The following is a 12766-nucleotide window of genomic DNA, read 5'->3' on the forward strand; positions in this document are numbered from 1 at the left end:
CAGAGCTTTCTCCACTGCATGACCTACATGAACACAAACAACACTAAAATACATTTCCAAACAAACTAACATGGTATTGTCTGAGACATGGAAACGTTAAGAAAACAAAGTAGGGATGACTATTGTGCATACGGGAATCTAAAAACCGCTTAGCTCTGGTAGCTCTTGGTCTCAAAACCAGACTAAAACGTTTTCATGAAAGAAGCCAACTAAAGGGTAGAGCTGACCTAAATACCATTTGGGGGGCTTTTAGGGTTTGTTGAGAATTATTTGCAAACATCTGAATCTTTGAATACTGAGAGAATCATAGAGCGAGGTCTGGGGACGGAGGCAACCACTGTACCTACAACAGTTTTAGGAGCCCTTTTAGTTTTTTGTGGTTCAAATGCTTCCTTGGACACCAATGAACATAACATAACATAACATAATAGGCCGAGGGGTAAAAAACGTAAACATTTGTCGATGGAGTGAGACTTTTGCTCTAATTTGCCAAATCAGGCAGCTCTCTTGGCTGAACCACACTTATTACTTACAACAGCGTAAAGGGTAAGAAAGACAGCCCTTTCATTTTTGTTCTGCATGTGGGGCAGGAAAACCCTGACTAAATTCTCCAAAATTTTAAATGGCTCAAAGTCTTAGCAGGATATAATACTACAAGAGCAGAGCAGAGAGGAACCCCCCCCCCACCCAATATTATTCTTTACCCTAACTACACTATAATTAAAGCCCATTGATTCTGAACAAATACATACTGAATTCAATTTAAAACATCCAATGTGGTCAGCAGAAAACAACAACACATATTTAAACTTGACATTAAATAACATCAAAATAGCATATTTAGGATACATGAAAGTGTAAGATGTTCAATCTTTTGTTCTCCTATAACACCACGGCCTTCAACAATGCAGCATGTAGCCCCATGTGGAGCAGGGGCTGCTGGTGCCCCAAGCTCTGTGTGTACACACTGACCATGTGTGCGCACACACTATAGTATAAATTGGTCTACAACAAAGGGTAGCTTCACAGGATTTTTCAAGCCCCAGCTGTTTCCCAAAAAAGAGACAGGCAAGGTGCAGAGGAAGTGTCTGTAGGTGTAGGATCCCCTTCATTTAAACAGACACACAAAGTAGGAAAACACAGGTTGCTATGGAAACACCTTGTCAAGTCAGCAATATGGCAGTGGGGGTTTCAACAGTCTGTCACAGATAAGTGGTGTCCTGTTCAGGATTTTCTGACATCCTCACTTGGCTTTGTGTCTGGCCGCTTACATACCGGCCTGCCTGGATTATTGTATCAGACTGCTGGGAGGAAAAGCAGACGTACATCACTTAGGAGCCAGCCTGCAGAGGAAAGGCCTGCTCTACACCACTGCTGGTTTCCATGGTAACAAAGGGGTAGGAAGCAGGGAGATGTCTAAGAGCAAATGAGGCTGTTGGTGTTCATCCTATCCTGTGTGAAGTGCTCTTAGTTAAAGTGTGATACATCGTATTTCATCACCAAGGGTTCTGCATTCATTCACACGGATCTGCCATGGTGACTCAAGCTGTGCAGATGTGGAATAAATGCAGAGGGCGTTTAACCTCATTATGAGGTGATCTGTGAAAATCTTACAAGGATTACACTTGCCTCAAGACAACTAAATGGGTCAACAGGGCAAGTACCCAGTCACCAACATCTTTACCATTTTGCTAAGTAGAAAGCTTGAGAAAGGGAGGAGAGCTAGGCTGGATAAGCATTTAAACTGAGCGTTTAGGGAGCTTTTCCAACAGATGGATGAAAATTAAGGTGAGAAAAATACCAGACACAATAAATTCATTTCAACAAGGTATTAACACAAGAGCAAACCTCTTAATGCTAATGCCCCCCACTCTGAGGGAGCACAGAGATCAGTTTATTTAGCAGGATTTCTATTTTTAATGATCCAGCGGAGAGTCATTTTAAAAGTATGTTGCTTTTGCATATGATTGCAGCAGTGATTGGAAAACTGACCAATAACACTTTATGTTAGACACTGAGAACAGGGACCGCCATTCAAATGCAAAAAATGAATAAAAAATAAAAAAATCATAGTGCATCTCTCTTACTCCTTAGTTGCTCACGTCAACTTGAGCTATCACACATTATGTTTGATTTATGTACATTTAATTAAAGTTTACTTGTTAAAATATGTGTCAAAGGGATGTACTACAAATCAAATTCACCATAGCCAGGCTTTTTTGTGTTAGCTGGATCACCAAAACCTAAAACTGCTTTCCTAGATAACGAGTATCGCAGTAGAGGTCATTGACTTTACCTGTTAACCCAGGCTTTCTAATTTAGGATTTGTGTATGGAGTAAGAGTCAAATGACCTCTCAGCAAACAAATACATTACAAATTTTACAGCATGCTTCATTCAGAGGTATTAGAAAGGCCTACCTCAAAATTTTGCATGTAAGGAATACATTTCTTCCTCAGAGAATATATAAAGTGTTTAGAGGCCACTAAAAAAGCAGCGCATTAAAAATACGTTAATCAAAGCTGATGTTTAACCTCGACACTGAACATACACAAGGCCACAAATTTACTGAATATGAGATAACTGCATCAGTTAGTGTTGGTTATTGACAAAGATTACCTAATGTCAATTTCTGTTTCAAAGACCAGAATTATCTCTAACTTCTATATTTCCAGGTATACTTTAGAATGATTCAAATAAAATTAAAAAACAAAACAATGTAACCAGTGCAAATTATTCATTTATACCAATGGTGGAATTTCATATTTGAAAATGTTTAAACTGGTGCTGCTTCACTCTGCTTTTATCAACACAAGTTGTAGCCATATTATTTAAATAAACATATTTATACGTATTGTCAGTTAAGAAGTGAATGGGGACCTTTGTGTTAAACTAGTGGCCAATTCAATGACCAAAGAGTTGCAGGATTACACTGTGCAGGAGTGCCAATTAAACTGTGATTAAAATTGCAGTGTCTGACACTGTTGCGGGATTTGGCCAAATTATTAATTTGATTATACCCAACTCTGCTTTTGGATAATTCTAAAATAACCAACTTCTTTCAGATTTAGTAACCAAAATATCTACAGTGTTATCAATAACAACCAGTAGAAAAGAGTAAGCTCATCAGTAATAATAATTACTGACAACTAACCTCTGCCTCCTGTTGTATTTACATAAAAAACACACGGTGGTTTATCTGATACTGTGGTATCATCTTTTAACATCACAATGATGTTTATCTTTTAACTTGTGTAAAAAGAGCAAACTGTTAGTAAAGATATGAGTAACCTGTGAGTAGTGGAAAAAGACTCATTACAAAAGCATATATAGTATGAAATAAGTGTTTGTGTTAATTAAATTAACTGTGGCTAAACTCTTTCAAGACAGATTAAGGACAACAACACCTTTGCACAATGAAGGGGGGGAAAAAAAAAAAAAAAAAAAAAAAAAAATCACACCCACACCTTTCACGGTAACCCCATACACACCTTGCATGCCAGCAGTCAAATGTCACTTATCCATTTGAATAGATATGATGCAGGAAATATTCAAATATTCTGGACACTGTACTAAAAGCAAAGCATGCTTAAAACTCTTTACAAAGTGGATAATGTAAAGAATCTGCAAATGTTTTTGGTTTTATGTGCACTGACAGATGTTTTTAGGTTTGCTGGTATTGCTGGATAATAATAAACGGACTACTAACTTTCACTGACTTCACTGAAGAAAGATAATGCATCTGAAGCAGGAAGAGCTCATCCCCTGATAGACAATCTGTGCTGCTGAGATACACTTTGTAATTGCTATTACAGTTTCACGGCCTATATGAGACTGCATGTGTCAGCTGATCAATAAAAGCATTAACATACCAGTATTATAGTACGTTTTAATTTCAAACCCAAGCAGCAGCTACATGTGAAAATAACAAATCAGCTCCCAAACTTATTTTTCCACAAATTCATTCATCACTAACCTGCTAGCCCCTGCCCTTCCAATTTCGTGTTTCCTTACTGGCTTTCAGGAGAGAAGATAGTTTACTTTAGGCTTTGGAGATCTACCACAAGGTGGAGGGCCAATCTAACAAGAACATGCAGCAGGTGGAGGCCTTCCTTACGTACTGCTACACCAGTTTACCATGTGTCAAAGCAGAACCAGTACTACTAACTGTCCATCGACTGGACAGGAGACTCACTAGACAGGCAGGTGACAATATTAGGTGTTATTGCCACAAAATACTGCAAAATTTGAGAGGATTTTGCACTCACCATTTTGATCGGCATACAGGCCAGGTCCCCCTCTGTAACGGGTGTGTCATCACTCTCCACCACATAAATGCCCTTCCTGGACAGAGCTTGGATGACAGACATGTGGGACTGAAGAGACACTGCCTGCTCAGTTTTGAGGATGAGGGCACACACACGGCAGTAAAGCTCACAGGACAGCAGCAGACGAATGACAGGTGGCTTGATGTGTTCCTGGTCATACTGGTCTGTATAGAACGGGTCCCTTAAGTCCTCTGGAATATGGTCTGCAATGGAGAGAGTGTTTGAGGGGGAAGTCAGTGCCCAAAATACAGGAAACATCCTGAAGCAGTATGTGAGGTTAACACTAGATCAAACTATACATGGACTGAAGACATACAAAAGCTGGTTAAGATAACATACAAAATACTACATAAAAAAGCAGCCACAGCTCTGACTGCCTCATCTACAGGCTACAGTAATGTGACAAAGCCCAGTGCTTTCCATGTAATATTTGTTCCATACCACTATTAGTTTACTTGTAGCAAACATGAACTTTTGTAATTGCAAGTTACAAAGCATTTCCTCAGGAGCGTATCAGGGAAACAGATCCTTGATAAGCCAAGACCTCAGTGAGACTTCTCAGGTGACACTGTGGACCTTCCCCCCCCCTCCCCCCCCCCGAAACCCACAAAAAAACCCAGTTGACCTACAGAGACAATTCTGTTGCTTTGAATATGAAGTCATTCTCAAAAACAGAAACCACAGCCATATATGGGCATGAGACAAAGCGGCTCTCTCGAGGCATGCACAAACTACATTTTTACTGTAAGGTAAACCAGACACAGGAATAAAATGGGTGTAAAGGCATGTGCAAACCTGTCCAAATTCAAAACAGAACAGGGACATGATTGAAATGACCCTGTTCTGTAAAATCTGTTCTTAACGCTGTCTGAGCCCCAGTAATACGGCATGAGCTGTGTGTGTGTGTGTGTGTGTGTGTGTGTGTGTGTGTGTGTGTGTTGTGTTCTTAGCCTCTGCACTGACTGACAGGATAAAGGGAGCCACTCGTCAGCAATCTCCTATTCACAAAAACTGGATGGTGGATAGCTTCTAGCAACTGGTTTAGTGGATGATGAAGTACCAAGCGCAAAAGATGAACTGTAAAAGCAGGCATGGTACATATGTACAGAGCTTTTGAGAAGAATGTAAATTCAATAAAATTTTAAGGAAAAAATAATTCCTTAATAAACAATCGACACAATAGACTTATCATGTATAAAGCTGTAAGTTTAGAAAACATCAGATGCAGGCTTTCTTTTCCAATTTCTTTTCCAATGGTCAAGAATAAGAGAATTTTTGCGGAGATAACCAATATAAATGACTAATTTATTACTATATTGACTGTAAAAAATGTGTGCCTGAATACTGATTCCAAAAAAGAACCCCTACAGACTTGAGGAAATTTTAATTATAATGAGGACTTGATTATTTTACTTAACATCACAGGTTGGGGGTTCCTAAATTGCATCCAAATGCAAAATATTTCTTTTCTACTCTCCTCTCTTGTGATGTTAAATTTGTTTCTGCCCCTCCCTGAGCACACACCCTGACTTCACACAACCTCTCACCGTCTTGTCATTTGGTGATGAAACTTATGAAGTAATTAGGAGCTTTTGTTCTCATGCATCAAATCTGATAATGTAGAAATATGACCAAAAACTTGTATCACAGGGAAGTGGGAAATGCAGCTTTAAAACCTATTTTGAACTTTTTGTCCCAAACCTAGAAAAAATCATTTTGTCTCTAGGTAAAAAGACCCACCGGCCCTGCTAGTTACCTGAGCTCCAGTCAGACCAATCAGAAGCAATAGAAATAAAGCTAAAGAAGCTAAACAGCAATCGCAAGTTATGTTGGTGAATTTCCTCTCTGTTCTTGGCCCCTTCCTAGCTAACATTTTTCAGCATGCTGTTCAATGGTATAATTTTAAAAATAAAACAGTTTGTGCCACAATGTTTGTCCTGTTAGTTGAACATTAGTTGTGAGCTGTTACCTGTTGTCTTGTAGTCATCTATTTGATTCATACAACTATAACAATGAGTAAGAAGGTGGTATAAGTTCATCAGGGCTATGATATAGTGATATAAGGCACTTGAAAGAAAAAACAACAATAGCTGCTGTATTTGTCCACTAATATAGTAGTTTACATATCTGGTATCCTGCCCAGAACATGATGAACATTTGTTGTTGTGTAAAAATAAACTGCAAAGAAGTATTACATTTAAAATCGCAGATTTAATATATTTGCCATCCCGCCCTTATTTCAGTAGCTGCTCAGATCATATCGATCCTGTAATCGGTATTCTGCATGCATCACTGAAACACAGGCCAACATGCTGCCAACCCCCATAAGAAATGAAGACGTCATTGCACAACAATAATCTATTACACCAAACACCCAGCAGTTTTGATCATTCCTAAAGAGCAGTGTTTGAGTATATAAACAAACAGTAACATTGGAGTAACTGTGTGTGAAAACAAAAGGGTCTGGTCAGGGCGAGTCTTCACGTTTGAATACATTCAACAGACACTGATGTCATGTGGCAGCTGCCCCCCTGTGTTCCTATTACCCAGAGCCAGGCTGACAAATTTACTAACTGGGATGGGGTGGAGCTGGAGAACCTGGCCTGGCAACAAGACCCAGCAAAGTCAGCCAACCAGGACCAGGACTATACCATGGTCAGCACAAGCAAACATGGGCAAGAACCAGTACTGTGCATGCAGCCATCACAAGTTCTAACCCTCGCTGGTGTTGTGTCTGGCTGTCTGACACGCATGTTGCCAGCAGCTGTGGCAAACATAGAGGGTAGTAAGGACAGGAGACCATATTGACAAATACAACCTTGTGCAAGGAGGAGGGGAACCAGACAGGTGAAAACAAACTAGATGAAAACTAGATGACCCCAACATCTAAAGATTGTTATACTCTTTACAATGAAATTACATCACAGCTCTTTAGGCTGTTTCTCTCCGTCAGCCAGTGAACAAGCCAAGCAAACAAGAGTACACTGTAGCAAAGACCAGATGAGCCATAGGGTGAAAATAAAATGGCCCTAATTTATTGAGTCCCCATGGGAAAAGGCAATTGTGACTGCAGCTGAGAGTTCCCTCCTTCTGGGCCACCAAAGCACTGGGCTGCTTTACACTTTCCATTGTAACAGAAAAGGATCTCCACCCAAGTTTGTGTGTGGTGCATCATTTTTGTCCTTAGGAAGTGGCTTTTAAGCACCATCTTTCAGACTGCATCGTTAGCCAAGGCCTATGATGACAGACAGCGAAATGACAGAGCAGACTCCTACAAGCCTTGATATGAACTCAGACAAAAGTATGAGCCTTAGTAATGAACCTTAAACAAAGAGGGCTTTAGAGCAAAATGCTGGCCTTAAAAAACAGGCAATGGAAACAATAGTTTTCCATCCATAACCCAGATTACCTTTGAATCCAATCTTGCTGTCATTTGTTTAGAATGAATGCACCACTGGCATTAGGAAATCTGAGTAATGACCACAAATATAAAGAGACCACAAAATACAAAGGAAAGCTTGTAATAAGCCTCTGAAATAATGGTCAGAGACTAAACTGAGCCAGCACACACACACAAAGCAGTGAATGGAGGGATTTATGAATCAGATAGCTGAGGTTTATATTATATATAACCAACTTCAACCACTATGATAAGGAAACACCCTGCAGCACATAAAAAAAGGTAACTAGCAGTCCTTCAAAGATGTCTTTAGTGAACCAACTTGTGAAATGCTGTCAGGCACTGGTGACTAACCAAGCACCAAAAAGTGAAAATCATTTCTGTTGGTAAAACTTTTACCAATCCAATAAAGCTTCTTTGAGAGAAATTAAGGCAACATTCACATATTATAGTTTCTCCTTGGATTTACTGGAGTTAAGTAAGAAAATAGAAAAACTGGACAACATGACTGTAATGTTTCATGACGTGTGTTTGTCTGTCTACAGGACAGGTTTCCAACAAAGGTTTCAATCCAACACTTTTTTTTCCCCACAAGAGACCCAACTACTGGAGCATTCACATTTAACCGTTGAGCCGTTAAAAGATTTCTGATAAAAAGTGGGCTGCATGCTTAGATTAAACACTGATACAAAGTAGAGTCACCAAGCAATGTGGTGCATAGACTGCATGAAAGTCACCACATTTCCAAACTTCCTCAAGCATTAGTAGAAGCACAAAATCATGTATGAGCAACTCATGTAAGTGTAAAGTGTAGATATCCCCACTGCAACCAGTGGGTCCAGTTTACCTTAAAGTCATCTCTTACTAAAAGGGTTCCATAGCATTTCTGTAACTCTCTCCTGTAAATTCATATATTGGTGAGCTCTCACTTAACTTAAGGGATTTCACATCATACCCACCAAGTTAATGTGGCATAGATTTTCCATGATATAAAAGTGTCATATTTTAATATCAACGGCATAGAAATCTCTTGCGTGCACATTCCCTAGCATGCAAAACAAGACAATCCAGACATGTTAGACAGCCAGACCAGTGTGTCAGGCTTGACAATTTAGTACCTACAGACTAAGCTACATCAACAACCTTTAACCCCAAGCACAACACTATGCGAAATATGCAAGAAACTTGTTTTACTACTTGTGGGGAGGAGAAAAAAAACAAACAAAAAAAACCTGTCAAGTACAACCGAGCTAGGAAGGCACGTGACCAGTCATCAGTTGCAACCAAAACGTAAACAAATCACGCAACTACGTATTACTGGAGCGCTTGCTAGTTTTGCTCCATATGACAGGAAGAGCAAAATGGTGGCTTGAAATCACTCAATTACTGACACGGTTACATAACGAGCGGCCAAGGACATGATGCCAATCCAAATAGTGGTAAAAGTGGGATTACAAAGCTCAACCCAAGACATAACATCCAAGCATTTTTCAGTTTAATTATTATGTGAAAATATTTTTGCAGGCTCCTAAAGAATTACAAGATTAAACCAGTTAAGTTATTGTTATACTTAAGTGTTAAGCAGTATGTTCTACTTTTAAGGTTTCCAGGAAAAATGCTACCTACACTACATTTGTGATCACATTTTACATAGGCTGTGTCACAACTATTGATCTCTATAATACTGGTGCTGCTGCTGTTGGAATCTTGAGGCAACAGATTCACAGGTCTAATTAGGTAGTCTGTCATCAATGACAGTAGTTCATTGGGGAAAAAAAGGGATGGAAAATGTCCTTTGTTTTGTTTGCACCAACAAATTCTACTGTCTGCAAGTTACAATTTTAGATAAAATGTTCAGTATTTTTATTTTGTATCATAAATATCATCACTGCAATTTCTTTGAAACATCGTAATATAATTTAGAGATTGTATCACCCACCCTTAGCTCCAACATGAAAACTTTTTTCTATACAAAACATATTGCAGAAAAGTATGTTTGACGGAGAACTTTAGCACAGAAGAGCAGCTGCAATTCAATTGTTTACAATATCGTCAGAACAGTGCGGTGCACATGCAACAGTTATGTATCAAAGCTCAGCAGACAGTGGTTGACTCAAATGTAGTCTTTGTGAAATAAATTGCAGAAGATTTTATATAACAATGTCTCCATAATTCCTTTTGCCACCTAACATAAAATATGCACATATCGTGAAAGGATATCAACTGTACTAAAGGTAAACAGTAGGACTTTTTTAAAAGGGTCCTAGTTCCACAACTTCACTAAAACAGATCCTAAAATGCTTACCTTAAATTTCACATAACTCATTTCACCCTTAAAATGTATTCCACTCTTGGAAAAAGCAACCACAGACAAAGCAGGAAAACCTGCCCCTATCTGACAAAGTTACTAATGCCGATACAATCTCAACAGGCAGTGCGAGTGACTGGCAGTGCAGATCAGTATTTTCCATGCTCTGACTACAGTCAAACAGATATAGCCTAATCCTTAGTGCCTGTCACTCAGGCCGATTTGGGCTCATTCTCACTGGCCGCCCTACAAGAATGGAAGGATCTGGTGAGTCAGTATGGGAGTTCGGTTGCCAAGTGCCATGGGGGGGAAACAGTTTTGGCTCAAGAGCACAGACACAAGTATTTCTTCCTCTTGGGTTTTTGCTGTCAAAGTTTCGCTGCTGGAGCGCAACACAATCTGCTGACTATCACTGTAGAGAGCAGTAAACACAATGTGCCAACAACAACATCTGAAGTAACTGTGAGACATGACATTTGTGTAGCATGAATGCAAGTAAAATTACTTACCAATACCGTAGGCTTTGGCAAACAGCCACCGTAGGTTGGCTGCTATTTTTGCTCTGGCGGAGTCATACATCTCCAAAGGTACAACGTCCATTGTGCCTTCTGCAACCCCGGCCAGTTCTACTGTTCTCTTAGTACTGTCCCCGCCAGCACACAAATCAACATCCATCTTTAACCAAAAAAACAAAAAAAACAAAAAAAAAAAGCACATTGTTAAAGATAAAATTATACAGGACATTATGCTGAGTAAGAGCCAATGCCAAATAATATGATATTAGCCAGGCATGATTTGCCAAGTGACAAATTCCTTTAAAATGACTCATAAGTGATTTTCTGATACATATTTAACTGAAATCTCACTGACTACAATGTTTGTTGCTTATCAACAGAATATGTTGTTTTTTTATTTCCTTCCTTTAGTGACCCATTAGAATTACATGTGGTCATTGAGACACAAGTGTCAAAGAGGCATTTCGCAGTCACTCATGATGTCAAACAGTAGACAATAGACTTGAGATTTCCAAGCAGCAACTATTTCTTAAATCACCTTGAACTGAAGTCATGGTGACTGCAAGAATGAATCTTTATGATCATTATGTACATTTTGACAAGCAGACAGTTGACTGTACTATTGCACAACTGCAAAGCAAAGGATATGATGTTGGTTTAACCTTTGTGATCACAGTAAGTTTACTTGCAACAAGTACATGTAGACAAAAGGAATGTGATCAATCTTTGTCATAGTTTAGAAATTTGATACTCACGTCTACACTGTGCAACACAACTCTAGTAGCAGTTGCCAACTTTAGACAAAATGTATTCCACCTCAAATACAAACTTACAAATTATCAATGTCAGTCAGCCAAGCAGACTTGTGTTTTCTGATTAGTTAGATCAAAATCACAGCAGTTTCACTTTTAACTTCTTTGTCATATAGGTGTTCACCTTTTACTTGGACAACGGTTCGACAGGTTCTGACTGTCTTATCCTGTCAACAGCCTAAAAGGCAATACTAATTACATTAATAGGTTAATAGAAGGATACTGACTAAATTTAGTATGGTTTTGACAGAAAACTAGTGCACACCTGCTTATCACACATGAGTTCTAACGGATTTTTTCCGTTTGTCAGAAATCTAAAGTTCTCTTTGGTCATGAGTTTAAGTTATCGCATTACCTGTAAAAATATTAATAATAATAATAATAATAATAATAATAAACAAACCTGTAACAATTTCATTTACATTAACGGCCCACAACAGTACTGTAAACGCTGCAAGGCCATAACTAATGTTAACATACTTTAATACGTTAGCAGGCTAACGTTACGATAACGTTATTAACGGGATCAACCGTTAGCTGAAACAGTAAAGATTTTCTTAACATTTGGTCTACTAAGCGGCCATGCAATGAAACGCAAAGCAGCTAACTATCACCAGCTAACCGCTAGCTTGCTAGTGTGTGCTGTACAGCAGGACCACTCAATGGTCCCATGAATGACGTTAGCTAGCTGGCAAGACATTACCTTGAAAGGTGTGGTGTAAGTCCAAGTCACACTTTCGTTCCGTCGGGTAAACGGTTAACCAAGGACCTGTCTCAATAAACAGGAGCCTGCTATATAGAAAACACACCAGCGGCAGCGACGCATTATAGCCAGCTAATAATGCTAGCTTGGAGGCGAGTCAGTGTGGTCCCCTCCCAACAACAAGAACCGATCCGCGGCCTGTGTGACAACCGCTCCACGGCAGACTTTGGGCCGAAACAACACAGGGAGAAAACGGGAGGCTCACCAGTAAAAAAGTACAGCGTACGCGGGTCTTAAGGCTGGAAATCTACCTCAGTGTTAAACCCTCCATGTTAGATAAAAAATAAGCATACGTTTGGGGCTCGAGCAATGCAGCGAGGATCAGCAGTGTCTTCGCGCTCTGCCCATAGAAATGCAATTATTATCCCAGCCTTCCCAAACGCGCACAATGCGCATGCGTGATTAGCTTCCAGACTATACTCGTAATACTGGAAACTGAAATCCCGCCTTGCATCACAGATGCTTTTTACTATTAATATTACTTTTTAAAAATATCTTATTTTTAACTGGATTCATGCGCACTGCATTTTTGTAACATGACTTCCTAAAGAACCTGTTTAAATAATGTTAATCAATTTTTTTCTCTGATGTGTCTATTTAATTAACCCACAAGAACGTCAATTTAATTTCTCTTAAAAACT

General features: G+C 39.2%; 1 protein-coding gene across 6 annotated transcripts in view; it reads right to left on the reverse strand.

Moving 5' to 3' along the window:
• camsap1b (calmodulin regulated spectrin-associated protein 1b) overlaps window positions 1-12503 on the reverse strand; it is a 29246-nt gene extending 16743 nt beyond the window's left edge. For 4 of the 6 annotated variants that reach the window (XM_082554531.1, XM_082554529.1, XM_082554530.1 and 1 more), the window contains exons 1-3: window positions 12066-12500; window positions 10545-10710; window positions 4268-4530 (exon numbers count right to left, since the gene is read on the reverse strand). In XM_082554531.1, the coding sequence (XP_082410657.1) occupies window positions 4268-4530; window positions 10545-10710 (429 nt within the window). In that variant the 5' untranslated portion in view covers window positions 12066-12500. Of the gene's footprint in view, window positions 1-4267; window positions 4531-10544; window positions 10711-12065 lie in introns of all 6 variants that reach the window. The other 2 variants (XM_082554528.1, XM_082554527.1) reach the window with 2 other exon arrangements.
• Window positions 12504-12766: the final 263 nt, after the last annotated feature.

The sequence above is a fragment of the Aulonocara stuartgranti genome (genome assembly GCF_965226115.1).
Source record: "Aulonocara stuartgranti genome assembly, chromosome: 12".
NCBI classification, from domain to species: Eukaryota; Metazoa; Chordata; class Actinopteri; order Cichliformes; family Cichlidae; genus Aulonocara; species Aulonocara stuartgranti.